Consider the following 21,456-nt stretch of genomic DNA (forward strand, 5'->3'; position numbering starts at 1 on the left):
CCTTTCAACCTTCATGTTTAGTGGTTCTTACTGGCTTTTCGTGTTGAAGTTATGCATACAACCTGGGAGCAGCAGCTGGCCTTCTGCCTTGTTCCTCAACCCCAAAAGATCCTAACTTCTGCCACCCCTGAGACACACAAAGCAGCTCCCAGCAAGCCCCATCTGGTCAGTGGAAATCCAAAATTGTCATGTTTGGTGGAGGAGCGCATGTTGGGTTTGGTTCCATGAGAAGGTGCTAAAATGCCAAACTACTTCTGATAAATAAGAACAAACATTGAATAGACATCAGCAAGCACAGTTTAAGTGTCCACATTCGTACTGGTAGGAGTTTTATGCTGAGGTTCACTGAAGCCCCCATTCTCTTTGCTGTGAGTTCTCCTCCACGTTTACCCATCTCCAAGGCCAGAGCTAGCTCCTCCTCCCTCCTCGTGGCTGTTTTAAGTGTACAGTCTCACCTAGTTCTCCTGTCATTCTCATGGTGTTACCACCCCCACTTACAGATGAGGAAACCAAGGCTCCACAAGGGATGGAAACCTACTCCAGGTCTCACAGCTGCAGAGTGGCAGAGTCAGGATTTGAACCCAGGTCCAGAGCACTCTTGCTCCCTTAGGCACATAAAATATGGGGTTTGTTCAGTTGACTTGCATTTCAATTTGGTCTGTGGATACTGTCCCAGGTGAGAGAATTAAATTCTTTTTTATAGTTCCCTTCAAAATGATTGGGTTGTTCTATTTGAAAGTTGACTCAGAGAAGATTTTTGAAATGCTTGCCTTTGATTTTGACTTCTTTGCTTTTTAATTCTAGTGCTCCAGCATTAAGCCCTGAGGGTACAGCTTCAGGGCTGGTATATTAGACTTGCCTTTGTGCCCAAGAGCCAGAACCCTTAAGGTATGTTAAATTGGGGGCTGCTCAGTCATAGATGAGAGCTCCCGCTGCCTCCCACCCCAACAGCAGCCCTCAGCCCAGGCCCTTTCTCCTGGTCAGTGAATGAGCCAAGTTCTCTTCCTGCAGCAAGAGAGAGGCTGCCCCCTTCAGGCTAGGGGGGACTCCTGGGGAACAGTTTCTGCCTCTGTCCTTCAAAAGCCATCCTTAGGACCAGAACAGATTCATGTGACTGAAAGGGCTTAGAGATTTATAAGCAGTTGTATCGGCAAGGATTCTTATAGTTACGAGTGTCAGAAACCTAACTCAAACTGATTAAAGAAAAGACAACGCATTGGCTCACGTCACTGAAAAGACCAGGGGTAGGGCTTGATTCCAGCCATAGCTGCATCCACATCCCTAAATGTTGCCAGCAGGAACCTCTCTGCTGGTTAGTTTCTATGCTCACTTCGTTTTAAGATAGGGAACAGTCTGTACGGGGGCCTGACCAGTCTTCTATCCACCCCTGTTCAGTTTCAGCAGGAAATAGCTGTCCTCTCTCCCTGTTGTCTCAGCAGAGATTTACTCTTGATTTCCAAGTGCCCACCCCTGAACCAACCACTGTGGTGGGGGAGCTGCGATGCTCTGATTGGCTGAACCAGGCTCTCTTGCCCACCCTTAAGGCAAGGCAAGGCCCTCCCCCAAACCCTGTGTAATTGAAGGGTGGGAGATTCCCCAAGGAAAATCAGGATGCTGTAACCAAGGAAGGAGGAAGAATACAGAGCAAGCACACAAGACTTGCCCATTGTCCAGCTCCCCTAGTGACATAAGGGGAACTGGGGGTCCGTTGAGAAGGTGGGGTTGGAATGTTGCATGTCAGAGCAGAAACTAGAAGCCAGGACTTCAGACTTCTACTTACTTCCCTCAGTTTTTCTTTTTTATCTATTCATTCTTTATTTGTACATTTAATAGCATTGGTACATTATCCTGTAAAAATATTTGTGTATACAGTGCAGATGGGTTTAAATCCAGGCTCCAGCCCTTACCAGCTGTTGAACCTTAGGCAAGTTACTTGACTTCTCTGCCTTATTTCCTCCCCGTTGTCATGGGAGTAATGATAGTTCTGACCTCCTAAGAGCATTGTGACAATTAAATGGCTTAATGCATATAAAGTGCTGACAACACAGCCTGACATAATGGAAATCCTCAACAGATGTATTCTGTTATCATCATTGTCATCTTCCTCCTCATTTTTGAACTGCCTATCAGTATCATATAGTTTGAAGTTCTCATCATTGATTTAATCTTTCCCCGTTAATGGACATTCACTTTGTTTCTGCCCTTTTCACCATTTCAAAGTGTGTCAAGGGACACCCCTGACCGGTCTTTGTCCTCACGCTGTGCATGTCTAACTAAATGTTGCCCTGTATGGGTTGGGCCTTGTCAGACTGAACCAGATGACAAGGGAGGTGCTCCTGCGAGGGGTGGGATGTTTCTCACTCAGGTCTTAGTCGTAAGGTTTGAAACCCTGCAGGTGCCTCTTCCTTTATGTTGTCTTCTGGGGCCAGAAATACTGAGCCATGAGGGCACCAAGATTGATGCTGTGTGCTCAAAGCATCATGGTGTCACTGCTCTGACCCTATGAAGGCATCGCTCTGCCCCCTCCTGTCCCCAGAGGGGCTCTTCCAGCATCTGAGGAAGCCATGCTATATCTGGGATCCCACAGAGCTTGGGGGGCCACCACATCCATGTGCTGGATGCCATGTTGTAGAAACAAATATATGTTCAGAGGGGAGCACAGAGGAAGACATATGCTAGATGTTTAACAGAGGTCATCCCCCCGGGGTTAGGATGTTGCTGTCATTATCAATTGTCTTTTAACCTTTCTGAGTTTTCCAGACTTTCATACTGAACAATGATCACTTTTATCATCAAAAAAGTATATACTGTTATTTTAAGTAAATACTATCTAGATTGGAGTCTTGGACCCAAGTCTCTTTCCTCTCTGGGCACCATTTTTCACGTGGAAATGGGGCTAGCACTCCCTGGCTCGTCTCTTTCACAGGGGTTGGTCCAGCTTCAAGAAGAGACAGGAGAGCGTGCTCTATAAGCCATCAGGCACGAGGAAATGGGAGAAGGCGGAGGCTGTTCCTGTCTGGCCATAGCCAAAACCAGCCTCTTTGAATTGGGAACAGTGTCCTAGTTTCCCCTTCCTGGAGACAGCATTCTCTGTGCCTCCTTTCTGAAGCCATTGGGCAAAGGGGTGCTTCGTGTTTATCCCACACAAAAGGACTGGGCGTACTCTGCCATCCAGTGTTGCGATCTTAAGACACAACACACAGACAGGTCCTAAAGGGGACAGCTAAGATGGGGGCATCACTAGGGGTGGGGTGGCCTTCTCTCTTCCTCCCTGCCTTCCCCAGGCCCCCTCTGTCTGCTGCGACCTGAGGCCTAATATGAGGAGGAGAAATGGGGCTTTTCACATGAGCTTCCAACAGGAAGGTGGCCTATGGGCGAGTCTGTGCAACCAAGTTCCCTGCTGGATACTGGAGAGATTCACTTCAGCATGTCAGACAATTTTTTTATTTAAGCAAAGAGAATACTAAGCTGGAACCAAACTAATAACTAGTGCCCGTGGCAAAAGTCGAAGTGCCTGTTTTGTGTTTATTTAGTAAATAAATGAGTGGATGGATAGGAGGGAGAAAAAGAGTAGACCCTTCCCCGCAAAAGCACATGTTCAAGGCTGTGATCCAAGCTGAGCTTTTATCTGAGTTCTGAATAATCTTTAATTCCACGATTGGATTAAATTAGAAATGAATTTAGTCCACTGTGGCATTGTCTACTTGCCTTGGAATGTGATGCTGTTTGCGTATCTGCCGGCAGGCTATGGGGCCCAGCCCTGGGATTCAGGGGAGCCAGGGTCCTCTGCTGAGTAATAGCTCTATTGTATTTCACCCCGTGGACTCCAGGCAATTTATTACAGCTAACTGCTCCCCCCAAACCCTGCTTCGATCAAGTGAGCGTCCTGTGAAATTGGATAGAAGGCAGGAACTTTTGTAGACAACTAGATAATGCCTGTCTTTCTTGGCCACAGAGGACTCAGCCAAACTAAGGGAAAGGGATTTTTAAGAAGAGGTGCATTAGTTTATTTGTGAAGGCCCAACATAATGAAGTTGGAGAAGGCTCCCCCAGAAGGCTGGCTGAAATGATCAAAGGGGCTAGAGAGGTGGGGGAAGGGGTGGGGGAGGACTGTGTGGGGCCTGGATCAAAGCAGTCCAGCCAGATGGACAAGCAAGAGGGGACATGAAAGAAGTCCAGGGGTTCCAAGGGGAAAGAGAGAGACTGACCTGTCCATCAAACCTGGACTGCCAGAATTAAGGGCATCCTGTCCGCACAGCTGGAACTGGGCTCACAGCCAGATACCATGGGTTCATTCCTGCCCCATCCCATCCTCCAGCTCCCTCTGGCTCCTCTACCAAAAGTAGAACTTAAAGCTAGGCAGATGGTGGACCCTGATCTGGTTCTCCTCCCAACAGTTCTTTCTGAAAATTATCAAACATACAGAAAAGTGGAAAGAGTTGCCCATGGAACACTCATGTTGCCACCTTTGATATTCTGCAGGTGACCTTCCTCTAATGATTTTATCACATATGCATTCATCCCTTTCTCCATCCATCAACCCATTTTGCTTTCGATACATGTCCAAGCAATTTGCAGAGAGCTCCTGGCCCATTCGGACAGTTGAACAGTGCATTGCAGTTGCATATGAAAGGAGAGATTTCGTTGTTATGTTCATTGCCCCAGATGTCACAAATCCCTCCCCCAACAAAGCTTCTTACGAGTCTTGTGGAGCTCCCTCCCTTTTGATGCCTTTTACTTCTGAGCTCTCAACATCACATGTCTCCAGGGGCCTGATAAGGGATTGAAGCAGCCCTGGAGTAAGACTGTGGGGAGTGGTGAGAGCTGAGGGGACAAGAGAGCACCTGCTCCCCAGAGAGGGACATCCACTGTCAACGTCAGTTCGTTGCAGCCAGGCGACACTCATGATGTTCTTATATGAAATCTTCCACTTCTTAAATGCCAGCAGATAATGCTTATATGCTAGGCAAAGGGTATTAGGGTGACTCCTGTGTATGAGTTTTTTGATAACTGCCATAACAAATTACTGTAAATTTATTCTTACATTTCCGTAAGTCAGAAGTCCAACATGAGCCTCATGGGGCTAAAATCAAGGTGTTGGCCAGGCTGCATTCCTTTCTGGGGGCTCTAGGGGAATCTTGCTTATCTGGGTTATTGGCAGCATTTAGTTATGAGGAGTTGAGACTCCTGTTTCCTTGCTGGCTGTCAGCTGAGGACCATTTTCAGCTTCTTTGGCTCATGACCCCATTCTTCTGTCTTCCATCAGCACTGGTGAGTTGAGCCCCTCCTGTACGTCTAGTGTTTGCTCTTTCCTTCTTATCTCTCTGACCAGCCAGAAAAGCTCTTTGCTCTTAAGGACCCATGTAATCGCACTGGACCCACCTGAATAATCTGGGCTCCTCAGACTCATCTCAAGGTTCTTAACCTTAATCCTATCTGCAAAGTCCATTTTTCCATGTAAGGTAACGTGTTCATAACTTCTGAGGCTTGAGGCTTGTACATCTTTAGGGGTCACTGCTGTACCTATGACACTTGGCTTCTGGCTGGACACACAGGGTGGGCAGTTTTGTTATTCTTTCTGAGCATGCCTGGTCCTCAGCTCCCCTTTCCTGGACCCTAGGAAAATCCCTAATGTCTCTACTGAAATGCACCCCACAGACGAAAAGAAATGAAAGAGTAAAGGAATCTTAAATTTTCTATAATCATATTGTTAAGAATAATATTGGTGTTATTTTTCTGAAACATTATTAAATATTATAGAAAAAACAAGTAAGTAACTGTTAATGTTAAGAACCTGGATTTTTAGCAAAAGAGAGAAAATAAATAAAACCAGACAAAACCAAAAACATAACAAGAAAAGAAAACTATAGACGAATATCCCTTATGAATATAGATGCAAAAATCGTCAACAAAATACTAGCAAACCAAATTTAGCAGCATATAAGCATATAATGACCAAGTAGGATTTACCCCAGGAATGTAAGGTTGGTTCAACATATGAAAATCAATCAATGTAATACACTATATTAATAGAATAAAGAACATATGATCACATCGATAGATACAGAAAAAGCATTTGACAAAATCCAACACTTTTTCCTGTTAAAAAGACATTCAACAAACTAGGAATAGAAGTATTTCCTTAACCTGATAAAGACCATCAATGAAAATCCCACATTAACATTATATTCGATGGGAAGATTGAAAGCTTTTCCTTCTAAGATTAGGAACAAAACAAGGATGTCTGCTCTTGTGACTTCTATTCAGCATGGTACTAGAGTTTCTAGACAAGGCAATTAGACCCCCCCAAAATGCATCTAGATTTCAAAGAAAGAAGTACAACTGTCTCTACTTGCAGATGACGCTGTCTTGTATATAGAAAATCCTAAAGCATCCATGCCAGAAAAATATTATTAGAACGAATAAATTAGTTCAGCAAGGTTGCAAGATACAGGCTTAATGTTTTAAAATCTATTGTATTTTTGTATGCCAGGAAGGAACAATCTAAAAATGAAATATGTATTTACTAGCCATTTCTCCAAAGAGGATAAACGAATAGCCTATAAGCACATGAAAATATACACAACATCATTAATCGTTAGGAAAATGCAAATGAAACCATAATGAGATACCACTTCGCACCCACTAGAATGGCTGTACTCAAAAACTTGGGCGATAACAAGAGTCGGTGAGCATGTGGAGAAATTGGAACCTTCGTACGTTGCTGATAGGAATATAAAGTGGTGCTGCCACTTTGGAATCAGTTTGGCAGTTCCTTAAAGAGTTAACATGGAGTTAACCTTGTGACCCAGCAGTTCTACTCCTTGGTATATACCCAAGGGAACTGAAAACATATGTCTACATAAAAACTTGTAGATGAGTATTTATAGCAGCATTATTTATAATAGCCAAAAGGTAGAAACAACCCAAATGTCCATCAATTGGTGAATGCTAAATAAAATGTGATATATTCATACAGGGGAATGTTACTCAGCCATGCATGAACCTCAAAAATATTATAAGTGAAAGAACCCAGACATAAAAATGTTATATGATTCCATTCATATAAAATGTCTAGGATAGGAAAATCCAGGGAAATAGAAGACAAATTAGTCATTTCCAGGGACTGGGGGTGGGGATAATGGGTGGTGACTGCTAATGGATACAAAGTTTCTTTTGGAGGTGATGAAAATGTTCTAGAATTAGATAGTGGTGATGGTTGTGCAGCATTGTGACCATATTAAAAACTACTGAGTTACACACTTTAAAGAGGTGAATTTTGTGTTGAATTTTATGGTATGTGAATTATATCTCAGTAAAAAAAGGAGATGTATTGTAAAATTAAAGTTCAGTAAAACTGTATTTTATATGAAATTTTAGCATAAACTCATGATACATCTATTAAAATATATTTCTAGCACTGACCACTGTAAAGGCATAGAAGCCATAACCAACCCAACAGTAATCAATGCACTTAGTGCCATATTGTAGTATCTGAATGGTTATATTGATAATATTAAGGAGTCAAGGTTCTTTGGCAGAATGGTTGGTTCCAGGTTAGAGCAGGAAATGTACAAGTTAAGCCTGGAGGATCTTTTGATATCTTTTGTCACAAAGCAGGGAAGCTATCAGTTCTCAGTATGGTCATGGACAAAGGACTCGGCGCCAACTTGAGAAGACTGCCTTGGGTTAAAGATGGACTTACTTGGGAACCAAGAAAAATAATACTTGCATTGAACTGAAACATTAATTATGTTAAAGCTTATGAGTTCATAATGAAAACAGTTAATTGGCCGCCTTTGAGGATGCTAGGGAACCAAGTCCTTCTGTAAACCAGTAAATTAAGAATCAAGAACTTAGCCTGTCTTTCCTGTACTTCAGAGTAGCCAAATAGTTGATGTGGTAAAGAATTTCTCCATAGAAGTATTCCAGCTAGTAAAGAATGATAGAAAAATCACCATTTTGCAAACCTCTGATGAAATGAAGGATTTAGTGTGAGTCATCTATGGCCGCCTATATCATAGAAGGAAAGACAACTGGACATTATGTGTTTCCCAAAGAAGCCTCACACCAGCACTCAAGAAGAGGCTGCCAGAATATCTCACGGAATTAGATCAAGCCTCTAGATCTAACCTCCAGTTTACCAGAGCCAACGTGGGGCAGACAGAGGAATATGTTCAGAGACACTACAGCAATGCCAGAAGCAAAATGCAGACTGAGGGGAAAACTGGGACAAATGACCCAGTTTCTTAAACAAATACATTGTAAGGGGGGGAAGAGATCTAGGAGACACATCCACTCAAAGCAGTGTGGGGGCCTTGTCTTGATCCTGATTTAAATAAACCAGCTGTAAAAAGACACAAGAACATCGGGAGAGTTTGAACACCAACTAGATATTTGATGATATTAAGGAACTACATTAATTCTTCTGGGTGTTATGGTTAAAGGCCCACAGGAACAGGGACATCCAACCCCAGGCTTACCACGGGGCTGGTGGAGAACAAAGAAGACGTGCTCTGTACCCACAGAGTCCAGAGTGGCACAGAGGAGGAGCTGAGCCAGTGAAACCCAGTTTAATCTTCCAAGTTCATGGATATATGGTTCTTCTCCATGGAGAGGAATGTGCCAGGGGTAGGGAGAGAGGCAGGAGTGTTACTGGAGGGCTGCCCTCCACATGGAATCATGAGGGTGATAACCACGTTCCTATCACAGTTGAGGCTTAAACAAGTTAGCCCGTGTAAAGCACCAGCCCCCAGTGCTGCACTATCACTGTTGAGGCTCATTGTTTTGTAACTGCTTGTGTACAAAGCTAGGAGGGTCTTTTGTGTGTGTGTGTGTGTGTCCCTGTACACTGTGTGTGCAGGGATTGGAGGCAGGATTTCGGGATGCCAAGAAGAAGAAAGTTCTGAAGTGACTGTAGTGTCCCCGACTTTCCCTCGTCCCCTAAACACTGGAGGGGAGGTAGGATTGGCCATTAGCTGAACCACGTGCCTGAGTTCTCTTGGCAAGATGAGAGCTGAACCTGTCCTCTCCCCGTCCCGTGTCCCCCTCTAGCTGCAACAGCAAGCGCTACCTGGAGACGCTCCCCAACACCAGCATCATCATCCCCTTCCACAATGAGGGCTGGTCCTCCCTCCTCCGCACCGTCCACAGCGTGCTGAACCGCTCGCCCCCGGAGCTGATCGCCGAGATTGTGCTTGTCGACGACTTCAGTGACCGAGGTAGGGCCCGTTGCACCCAGCTTCCCGCCCCCCAGGCTCCATTAGTGACGTGCCAAAGAGGTGGCAGGTCTTCCCTCCTTCAGCGGCACCGGCACATGGTCCACCACGTTCTGATGCTTGCCCTGTGCCCGGCCGTGAGCCTGACACAGAACACACGTCACCTCATTTAATCCTCATGACAACCCGTGAAGTAGGTTCTGTTTTTATCCCATTTGTATCAACTGCAAAAATGAAAAACTTTAAATAATAATGCAGACAAGTAAGGGGTTTATTCATTGGTTTATTTATTCATTTATTCATTCATTTCATACTGAGATCCGGGATTGGTACGGCTGCTTGAGCCTGTCATGGGAGAACCAGGCTTCTCCTCTCTTCCTGCTTCCTCATCCTCATGGTCATAAAATGGCTGCTGTACCTCTGGAAAGTCTACCTTCCAGGCAGGAAGAAGGAAGAGGGGCAAAGAGAACAAAGCCTCTTCCTTTTAAGACTTTGCTTTCTTTTTCAGGAAAGTCTCTCCAGAGACTTTTGGCCAGAACTCTGTATCTACATTTGGGCACCTGTATCTACAAGGGTGGTAGGGAATGTGAGTGTTCTGATTTTGGGTTTCTTTGGTAGAGACAGGAAAGGGAGAAGTAGATTAAAGAAGATACTGGGTCCCACCTATAGTACTTGCCACACCATTTTACAGATGTGAAAACTGAGGCTAACAGAGAGGTTAAGTGACTTGCCCTTGGTCACACAGCTCTTAGGTGGTGATGTGGTCACCAAGCCATGTCTGTCTGGTCCCACACATGTGATCTTAACCACTAGATCACACTGCAGGGTCTGTTAGCTGTGAGTCTCACCCATGGGTTTAAGAGACACAGAGTTGGAGCCAGAAATGAAATCCAAGAATTTGCCCTCCAGCCAATGGTCTCAAGCTTATTCTTTGCATCAGAACTTTCACCACTTGCAGGAGAATCAAGAGAAGCCCTTTCCTCTTCTCACCTTCTTCCAGAGGCACTAATGAGTAGTGAAGAGAGGGAGTCTAAGTACACCCCGGAACAATCAAAGTGAGCTGCCTGGTGCCCCGGTTTAGCACTGCACCCCCAATTATGTGGTGTGTGTGTGTGTGTGTGTGAACTCATACATACACATGTATCTTGAACTTCTTAGCACCTCTAAAAGTCTTCCCTAACTCTGGTCATACACTCATTCTCATGTGACCCTCTACTTTTCCTTCTTAGCTCTTATCACAGGCCGAATTAAAATACAAATAGGTGTAACATGTCAGCATTATGTATGTTAACATTGGCTTGTATTTCCCCTACTAGACTCCACATTCCGGGAGCTGGGACCACCCCATCCCCATCTCCTTAGGCATATAGTAGGTGCTTACTACATATTTGACAACTGAATGATCAGAGCTCGTTTTCTCTGTCCCTTAGCACCTCCACCACAGTTACAATAGTATCTAGTGACTTATACGAGATTTATTTGTGTCCCGAAGCAAGGTCTGTGAGGTGAGTGATGGTAGGGATGTGTCTCCTTGTCTCTATAGCTCTGTTCTTTAGCAGAGAGCCCAGCGACAGTAACATCTTTGATCCTGGCCCTGTCACTTACTAGCTTTGTGACCTTGACCCAGTCAGTTAACCTCTCTGTGCTACAGCTCCCTCATCTGTAAAATGGGATCACTTTATGATCTACCTCTTAGGTGGCTAAGACTGTTAAATGAGTTAATACATGTAAAGTGCTTAAGACAGTGCCTGGCACATCGTGAACATTGGAAATAAACATTTAAGCAACAAAATAAATAATGGTCTTATAAAGCCCTTGAAAACACACATTATTTTCAAATATATTAATGAAACATGTTGATACATTAAGCCATTGAAAAAAGTTTAATACATTTCAAATCGGTATACAACAGACCCTGTTTTCTGACAATGACAATGATATTAGGTTCAAAATCAATAATGAAAATTTATTTTTAAAACATAGTTTGGACATTTAAAAAGCACAATTTTAAGATAATTCATGGGAAAATAGAAAATGCATGTAATGAATAATAAGCAAACAGAACAGAGGATAGCAAACAGGATGGCTCTAAAGCAGACCATTGAGGAAATTATATCAGATAGTATGAGACTGAAGAACAGTGAGTTAAGCAAGAAAGTCAGATGATAGAAAAATCTCTGTGGAATACTCCAAAGATAGAGGAAAGCAAATTATAAATACTAAAGAGCAGAAAGCAATAAATTAGAAAACAAATATATGATATAATAAATCAATCATGTAAACATTGATAACAGGTATTTGTTAACATTCAGAAAAATTCATCAATTTTTAATGGAGGGCACAGATAGATAATATCAGGAATTAAAATGAACTCATAATTACACAACTTACAGATAATAAAAAAAGGAAGAATCCTCCAATTATACTGTGAGATTAAAGTGAACTTCATATCTAAGACAGGAAGAAGGGTATAATAGAAGAAAACCAATTTAACTTACGAATTAGATACTAATATCCTAAACACACAAAGTGAATCAGTGTTAAGTATACAGCAAAAAGGAGAAAAAACAAAGAAGTAAGCATTTTAGCTTGGTATTATTGTTATCATTGTTGGCATCATTTATTGACATCATGACATTATTGTTGTGGGGGGGGAAGTCAGGGATAAGTACACAGATATGGAGGTATGGTCTCCCCCTTTTTGTGGTTGAAATGACTTTGCAGTTTGTAAAACACTAAGCAGATGTGCGATTGTCCCACCTTCCGCCTAAATTGTCTCCCCGTCCATGCATCGTTTGGGGACCATTTCTGCATGTCAGGCCTGTACATGATCTTATTGATTCTTGACGACAGTCTCTGATGAGGAGCTGGGGTCAAGTGACCCGCCCAGACACACAGCCGGTGAGCAGAACACCCAGGCCTGTGGACTCGGAGTCCCAGACCCGTGCTCTGCCACTGCCTGTCCTCCCTTTCTTCTGCTTTCCTTTACCCCGTCTCCTCTCCCATCCCCATCCTTCCCCCAGTTTGGGCCCGCCACCCTCAGGCCATGGGCTCTCAGCTGGGAAGAGAAAATGACAATAAATGAGCACACAGCTCAAGTGATTAATTGATGTCCGTTTGCTGTGCTGCAACGTGCACACAGCCGCAGTTCCTCAGGGCGGACACCCCAGCCTCCCCTCAGGTTCTGGAAGGCCACGGCACTGAGGATTGCAGGCAGTCTCTTGCTCCCCCTCTTCGTGTTCCAGCCACAGCAGGGCCTCTGTCCTGGAGCACGCCAGGCTCCATCCTGCCTCGAGATCTTCCCGTGCTGGTCCCTCTGCCTGGACACCCTCTTCCCACAGCTGCTGGCTCCTCTCACTCCATCTTCCCCTCGGTCCCCCACCACTGCCGCTGTGCTCTCTTCTCCACGCAGGGTCGCAGGGCTGTTCGCTGACCCCTCTGTTATCAGCCTTCCTCACTAGACCACTTGTGGTCCAGAAGCAGGTGGTTAAGAAATGTTTGTGAATTGGTGGATGAATGATTAAGGAGGGAGGGAGGGAAGAAGGGAAGTATATGGCAGCTGCAGCTACACGCACACACAGAAAACCGTCGCTGGCAACAGGGTCATCTTCAGTCAGCGAGAGAGATTCTGCCGTGGAAGACACAGCAGTGCCTTTGGTGACTGGTGCTGGCCCGCATCTTTGTGCTTCGGGCTCAGGTCCTTGTCCCCTGTTTTCTGAAGCATCAGCTATCCTGGAGGCAGACCCGTAACCCTTGGCAGGATTCATCCCTGAGCATCACTGGGCGTTAGTCCTCCAGAGGGACCAAGCATCAGCCTGATTAGAAGCAGCATTTCTCCTTGTTCAGTCAGGAAAGAGTTGCAAGGTTACCTAAGCTAGAGGCTTTCAGCATGTGCCTCTGAGCAGTAGAGGACCAGGGATGCCTCAGGCAGCACTGTGAGGCCTGTGGAGAACCTCGCAGGCCCATGTGGGTTTCAGGTACCTCTCCTAGCATGGCCTATATTTGGTTTCTGAAAAATTGTTCACTAAGAGGAGCTCCACTGCTTAAAAATGTGTGAAAATCACGGCTGTAACTCAACCTGCCCATTTTACAGATGGGAAACCTGAGTCCTGGATCAGTGGACAGGCTTCGCTAAGAGCACATGGCCAGATGGTTGCAAAGGAAGGACAAGAATCCCATCTCTGGGCTCCCAGTTCAGCTTTGTCCCCTACCTCAGCTGCTTATATGAAACATCTGCAGAAGCACATTGCTCCCTTCTGCTCCCCAGGATGCTTCTCAGCATATCAGTTTCCATTATATTAAAGAGCAAACTTCTTACTAAAAAGAGCTCCTTATCAAACACAGCCAATCCTGGACTGTGACAGTTTTCATCTCTAATATCCCAATTTCCTCAGTATTCACTCAGTGGTGAAAATAACATGATCCTCTCCCATAAAAATGGACTCTAGTGTTCTTGAGAAAGAAAAGGTACATTTCATAAGTGCATCTGTTTCTCCAGAGAGCAAAAATAATAATCCAGTGTGGTGCCATTCCCAAACCCTAGTAAAAGAGAAAAGAGCCCAGATAACTCTCCCATTTCACAGATGAGAATGAGAACTGAGGCCCCTGGTTGTTGCCCCCTTTTCTCCACGAATCGGGCATGGAACCCAGAGGAAAAATCTCACCTCACACCCCTTAGTCCTGCACATTAGCTGTCAGATTTTGCAATCTGTGTTCTTCAGAAAAGCAATCATTATTCTTGTTTCAAGAAGAAATTCTCAAGGCAGCTTTGGAAGAAAACTTACTCAGCAGTGATTGTTTTAAAAATGAGATTTGGGAGAAACAATTTCAGAATTATGGAGACGCCTGTCTAAAGTATGGCAGATACGAGCCAGCATGAAAGACGGATTTCTCTGGGCCATGTGAGCGAGAGGCAGGTCTCAGTGTTGAAATTCACAGATGCTAACTACAGGCTAGATTGGCACTGCCTGGCAGAAGGCACTTTCCTCTGAAATGAGCCTCTTTCAGGATCCTCAGGGTAACTAATTGTAATTCAGCTAAGGGTCGAGACCTCGGGTAGGAGACAAAATTGGAGCAGATGAATTCTTAAAATAAAATCCAGAGCTCTGTGCAGGCAGCACTGGGGACTAGAATGAAGGCTGACGCTGACACCGGAATAATCCCGGCCCTGCCTGCAGATAGAGCACTGCGAGGCTTTCCAGGGGTCTCCACAGCTCTTCGAATGTGGGGGCTTGTCTGGAAGATTAGGAGGGCATGGAGGTGTTTTTTGCACTCGTGAGAAAAAGAGGCGAGGGTGTAGGGTAGCAGACCTGCCTCCAGGTTGCACTGCCCAGATGGAGATCTTTATTAGGGAAAAGCAAGAGGAGCCTTTGTTCATTTGTTTCCTTCTGTTCTTCTCCTTCCCCTCCACAGTGTTCGTTTCCCCCCCCCAAAAAGGGGTATGTATTAATGGTAAGGATTATTGTCTTTGGATGAGCTATGGGCTGCCTGGAATAAGGTACAGAAATGAAAGGCTGTGATATGATCTCCCTGACATCATTTCCCCCACTCGGCTCCCCATCAGCAAACAAACAAACAAAAATGTGCACAGGGAGGGGTTCCCTGAAAGGAGGCTCTGAAGCAAGCGTTGGCAGAATTATCAATGGGTTGTTGGCAGTGACTGGTGCCAGAGAGAATATGGACTTTGCAGGGCCCATTGGGGCACACGGTAGAGATTCTCACCATGGGGACCACAGTCTGAGGTCTTCTTTCCACAATGGGCTTATTAACTCTGACCTGGACTGCCACACCATGCCAGCCCTGGGGACACGTCAAGGAGATCCATTTGCCCTGACCCAATTTGCATTTCAACACACTATTCGTTTTTTCATTCCAGAGTCTTTAAAGAAAGATTTTTTTTAATTGAAGTATAGTTGATTTACAAAGTTGTGTTAGTTTCTGGTGTACAGCAACTGAATCTGTTAATATATATCTATATTCTTTTTCATATTATTTATCATTATAGGTTATTACAAGATATTGAGTATAGTTCCCTGTGCTAAACAGTAGGACCTTGTTGTTTATTTTATGTATAGTAGTTACTGTCTGCAAATCCAGAACTCCTAATTTATCCCTTCCCTACCATTACCCCCTGGTAATTATAAGTTTGTTTTCTATGTCTGTGAGTCTGTTTCTATTTTGTAAATAAGTTCATTTGTGCCATTTTTTAAAAGATTCCACATATAAGTGATATCACATGGTATTTGTCTTTGTCTGATTTACTTCACTTAGTATGATAATCTCTAGGTCCATCCATGTTGCTGCAAATGGCATTATTTCATTCTTTTTTATGGCTGAGTAATACTCCACTGTCTAAATACACCACAATTTCTTTATCCAGTCATCTGTCGATGGACATTTAGGTTGTTTCCATGCCTTGGCTATTATAAATAGTGTTGCTATGAACATTGGGATGCATGTATCTTTTTGAATTAAGGCTCTCTCTGGATATATGCCCAGCAGTGGGTTTGCTGGATCATGTGGTAAGTCTATTTTTAGTTTTTTAATCCTGTTTTCCATCATAGCTGCACTAAATTACATTACCATCAACAGTGTAGGAGGGTTCCCTTTTCTCCACACCCTCTCTAACACTTATCATTTGTAGACTTTTTAATGATGGCCATTCTGACCAGTATAAGATGATACCTCACTGTAGTTTTGATTTGCATTTCTCTGATAATTTGAGATATTGAGCATCTTTTCATGTGCCTCTTGGCCATCTGTCTGTCTTCAATGGTGAATTGCTTGTGTAGGTCTTCTGCCCATTTTTTGATTAGGTTGTTTGGGTTTTTTTGTTACTAAGTTGTATGAGCTTCAGCACACCACTCCTGACACAGACCCATGAGCATCTGTTCCTCATTTCTTGTCATCTCTCTCACAGCCTTAGTTTGCTTCTAGGACCACCACAACTGTTGGGGTGGCCATTCCCCACTTTCACTGTACAGTTTGGGTTCTTTTCACCTTGAATTTTGTGTTGCTTATTTTTTTTCTCTACATTTGTCCTGACTTAATTCATATTCATATATTCAGCAAAATTCATGAAATGACTCTGTGCATGTCTCTGCAGTAGATGCTGGGGCTACATCGGGAATAAAATAGGCTTCTTTTCTAACGCCCACACCCAGCAGGGCAGACAGACAAGCTAACGGGCAATTGTAAAACTAAGCAACATGTACCACTTGGTGGAGGTCCAGGCGCTGTCGAGCACAGAGAAGATCAGGGAAGACTCCCCAGAGAAACTTCCGGCTAAACTCAATCCTAAGGGATAAGTTGATACTGCTCCTTAGGGTAAGGGAGGGGGAAGAATGTTCCAGACAGAGGGGACAGCAGGCTAGGAATCAGGGAGGAAATGTCGAAAGTGCAGAAAGAGTCTTTTCCCTAGAGGCAATTACTGTTAGCATTTAGGCTTCCACCCTTTCCCAGTATTGGTTTTTTTATTTAAATAGGCCTTATTTTTAGGGCAGTTTTAGGTACACAGCAAAATTAAGGTGAGAGCACAGAGAGTTCCCATGTACCTTTCCACCTCCTTCGTACATTCCCCCCCACCCCCTCCCTCATCAGCGTACTGCACCTGTACTAGAGGGGTACGTTTGTTACAATGGATGAACCTGCATTACGTCATTATCACCCCAAATCCATAGTTTATATTAAGGTACACTCTTGGTGTTAAATACTTTATGGATTTGGACAAGTGTATAATGACGTGTATCTACCATTATAGTGTCATACAGAGTAGTTCACTGCCCTAAAAATTCTCTGTGCTCCGCCTGTTCATCCCCACCTCCCTCCTAACCCCTGGCAACCACTAACCTTCTTACTGTCTCCATAGTTTTGCCTTTTTCAGAATGTGTGATAAAATTGGAATCATACAGCGTGCAGTCTTTTCACATCGGCTCCTTTTGCTTAGTAATATGTATTTAAGATTCCCTCATATCTTTTTGTGGCTTGTAGCTCATTTCTTCTTAGTGCTGAATAATAGACCCTCTTCTGAATGTACCATAGTTTATTTATCCCTTCACCTACTGAAGGGTATCTTGGTTGCTTCCAAGTTTTGGCAGTTATGAATAAAGCTGCTGTAAACATCAGTGTATGGGTTTTTGTGTAGACATAAGTTTTCAGCCACTTAGGTAAATACCAAGGAACACAACTGCTGGATCATATGGTAAGAATATGTTTAGTTGTGTAAGAAACTGCCACACTGTCTTCCAAAGTGACTGTACCATTGTGCATTCCCACCGGCAGTGAATGAGAGTTCCTGTTGCTCTGCATCCCTGTCAACATTTGGTGTTATCAGTGTTTTGGAATTTTGCCATTCTAACAGGTGTGGTTTCTCTTTCTTGTTTGAATTTGCAATTCACTAAGACATTTGCTGTTGAGCATCTGATCTGCTATCTGTATATCTCCTTTAAGTCCCGGTGTCTTTTCGTTTCCATTTTCTTTTTCATACCCTCCCAGTCCCCCTCTAGTTGCATTCCACCTGAGGTAACTAATGTCAGCATTCTGGCATGTATCCTTCTAGACCTTTCTGCACCATAATACTAACCTGTAATAGTGAGAGCTAACTCTTACTGAGCATCTGTGCTCAGTGTATCCTCTCATTCATGACCACAGCACTTCTGTCCTTCCCAGTGTGAAAACCACTGGACTTAATGATCTCAAACCTCCTTTTCTACTTAAAAAAGATAATATTTTAATCCCCATTTTGCAGATGAGAAAACTGAGATACAGAGAGTTCAAAGAAATGGCCAATGTCTACTTAGTTCAAAGAGGCAGAGTTTTGATTTAAAAACATTCTGATTCTAGAGCTTTTCCCCCTAATCTTTACATATTTTTTTCTCCCCCTTTAATAGGATCACACTGTACATATTGCTCTTCTTTTTCCCCCTGTTAATGTACCACAGACATCCCTCAGGTCAGTAGGGATAGAGCTGACTCATCTGCTTTTTAATGGCTAGGTAATACTCCAGGGTGTGAATCTGCATTTCGTCCCTTTACATTACACTTTGTGCAGTGGCCCTCCAGTCCTATTTAACTTTGTATTCAGGTTTCTTTCGCTCACTTTTCTACAGTCATTTCCCCTTATCATCATAAAATGACTGTCACACCTCTCCTCTGAGTCAGTTGTGACATAGAGACAGGATTCAAATGACTCCAGAATATTAGGTGTGTTTTTGGAGAGGCTGATGGAGAGAACACACTGTGGATCTGTTCCTACCACTTTCTTCCTGAGCTAATTGACACAGGGACAGGCTTAGCAGCTGAGAAACTGTGAGCCTCCCTGGCAGGGCAGAGCCTCTGCCAGTGAGCGCAGCTTGGAGGAAAGGGCTAAGCAGGCTGGGCGGGGAAAGTAAGAGTTCATATGAAGGCCTGCCCGGCATCACCTTTCCCGGCCACCCCAGAAAGGAAATATTGTTCCCTTTTTGGAAATATGAAGTCAGGGGAAGCAGTTCCATCTTACAGATGATAAAACTGAGGCTCAGAGAGATTGGTGGGAGGTGTCCTAAACTGCTTACCTGCCCTTAGAGGAGTCTCCTCCTGATTCGTAATCCTGTATGATGAGAGGGATCGATCTTCCCCACGATGGGTTCCGTAATCTTAAGAATCCCACACTTAAGTGTCAGTCTCTAGGGCGTCTTACCACTAAGAAAACCCACAGGCTTCTTGAGTCTCTTCTCCTTTAATATAACATCCTGAATGCTTCTCTCTCAGACTCCAGAGGAGAGAACTGCTAAGAAGATTAAAGCTGTTACAGAATATCAATTAGTTTATAATGAGGGAAATCTATAAACCTTTTGGTGGATAGCTGGCAGGAACACAGGATACAGGAGTCGATGTGTTTATGGGATGTTTTGTGCCTCTTTTAAAACAAGAACCAGGATTTTGTGAATCAAGCACTGTATAAATGATTTACTGGGATGGCAAAAAAAAAAATCAAATAAATCGCTCAGATTGTATCTGAAGCATCAAAAGCTCTGATGTTTGGGAAAGAATCGTTTCTGTAGTGGAAAATAGCTGCATTATATTTTCAGAAAGGTGATGCTTCTATTGGGGTAGGTGAGCCTTCTATATTTTAAAAACTTGGCCCAGCAAAACTGTGCTGAATTACTGATATTCTCTTGATTTTCTTGTGAGGATTGAAGTCTAACCTTTTCCAGGGTTTTAGTGTTCCCTTAAAAACACAATGGGGGAAGCAAAACCCAGTGAAACTGGCAGTTGGAGTTCCTTGGAATAGGGTCCCCAGGGAGAGAGCAAAGCGCTGCCCCCTACCCCCCACCTGTCAGAGTCTGTCTTCACAAAGTTCCTGGACCTCTCTGCCAGCCGAGGGCAGACGTGAATTGTTATTTACTCAGAGTCCAGAGGGAGATGAGATTTGAGGCTGATATAAAAGTGAGAGATTCTTCAGTACCTAACTTGATGGAGTGCAGACCAACCAAGTCCCTTCCCATCCTTCCCATTTAGCTTGATACGTGGGGAGCTGCGAGGGCTGGTTTTGTCTGCCTCCCAGAGGGGAGTGGGCAATAACAGCAATAATAATAATGCTGCAGAACCCTGGGTAGCGCTTACTGTGTGCCAGATGCTGTTGTAAGCAATTGAAACATATTCTACCTAATTTTACTGGAAACCTCTTAGTAGTCAGCATTTGCCTGATGGGAAAATCCATATGTAATAGAAGGTTCAAACCAAAGTACAAGGACTTCACTTGCTCTCCATATCCCACCTCCTAAATAAAACAACTTTTAGGTAAAAACAGCAACAAAATTTTACGGTAAAGATATGAAATGTTGAGTCATGATGTTTGATACACATCCATTTGTCTAAGAAGTATGTTCGGCTGTTTTCATTCACTATAAATGTAACTGGATGAAGCTGGTACCAAACCTAAGTTCAGCTGCTCGCCACTCGAAAGGCCAGTACTCAAGAGACAAGTGTTCGTGGAAAGGGGAAATTTACTTTATTCAGGAGGCCAGCAACTTGGAAGATGGTGAACTAATGTCCTTATACCTCCTTCAGATTGCTGGTTGGGAGATAAAGGTTTTCAAGGCAGTGTGAGGGAGGGGGCTGCAGGGTGCGTGGTCAGCGCGTGCACATTTCTCGGACTGGTTGGCATCAAGATGAAGTTTCAAGCATCGTGTATCTTCTGATTTCCCACTGGCCTGGGGTCTGTGTGCTTACTGTCAACACTTTTCTGGTGGGGGTCTGCTTCCTGTCGAAACAACTTAGGAATGTATGTCAGACTTTTATCTGTATCTTTCAGGGAACTGGGAGTTGGGTGACTCTGCTATCTGATTGATTTATAGTCTAAATTGTTACCCATTTCCAGACCCAACAAGTATTCTTAGTTTCTACATCTTCACAATTCCTAATCATTAACTCCTGAGACAGCTTTTTGAGACTCAGGGGAGGCGTGGGAGACTAAAGCTTTTCTACAAACAGGAGGCCAGGGGAGGACATGGGGGTAGGGGGAAGGGTCCTGCTTGGTTACATAAATATTAGCCAACTCCTCTAAATAACATTGGTTCTAGCAGGTTGATAAAGCACATCAGCCCAGGCATTAGCTCTAACCTGCTGCCCAACGCCAGACACACAGGCGGCTGTGAAATGGACTCATTGCCAAAAGACACTTCAGGGACTCTTCCCAATTTCCTTGCAAAACTCCCAGCCCCTTTGAAAGGTTCAGTCACATCTTTATCAGGCAGCCACAGCTCCAGAGCCAATCTTGGTTTGATTTGAATCCAGAGGCACCTTCAGATCTGTAAACACCGGAGGCTTAAAATGTTACCAATTTTCATAGCCAAAAACAGGCAATGCTTGACAGCTCTGAAGATCAGGAAGGCCAGACCCACACATTTATCCGTGGCTTATTCCAAAAATTAAAAGGAGGAAATCGCAGCACCTTCAATCAGTATGGTGTCCATGGGCACTGAAGGTTTAATTTCTCTTTTCTCTCTTTTTATTCTCTTGCTTTACTATCTCAAATAGCAAAATCCCATGAAAATGTAATTTTTGCATCATTATGTAGAACAAAGAAACAGGCATGTGAAGACCATAGTAACATTCTTTCCTCTGGTGCCCCTTAGGGATGTTGGGTCCTGTAAAGTATTAACTGATGCAGACTGCCTTTTTTAACCTTTGGGATCCTTGTGTATACTCAGGTCCTTCTCCTGAAAGACCGAAATACTCACTCCTCCCAGAATGATTA

At 43.9% G+C, this 21,456-nt stretch overlaps 1 protein-coding gene across 3 annotated transcripts in view; it reads left to right on the forward strand.

Annotated features, from left to right (window-relative positions):
• The window catches only part of GALNT10 (polypeptide N-acetylgalactosaminyltransferase 10), a 260,526-nt gene that overhangs the window by 164,403 nt on the left and 74,667 nt on the right, over positions 1-21,456 (forward strand). For all 3 annotated transcript variants that reach the window (XM_032477168.1, XM_032477167.1, XM_032477166.1), the window contains one exon: positions 9,055-9,221. In XM_032477168.1, coding sequence (XP_032333059.1) covers positions 9,055-9,221 — 167 coding nt within the window. The remainder of the gene's footprint in view (positions 1-9,054; positions 9,222-21,456) is intronic.

This window comes from Camelus ferus, chromosome 3 (assembly GCF_009834535.1).
Source record: "Camelus ferus isolate YT-003-E chromosome 3, BCGSAC_Cfer_1.0, whole genome shotgun sequence".
Classification (NCBI taxonomy): domain Eukaryota; kingdom Metazoa; phylum Chordata; class Mammalia; order Artiodactyla; family Camelidae; genus Camelus; species Camelus ferus.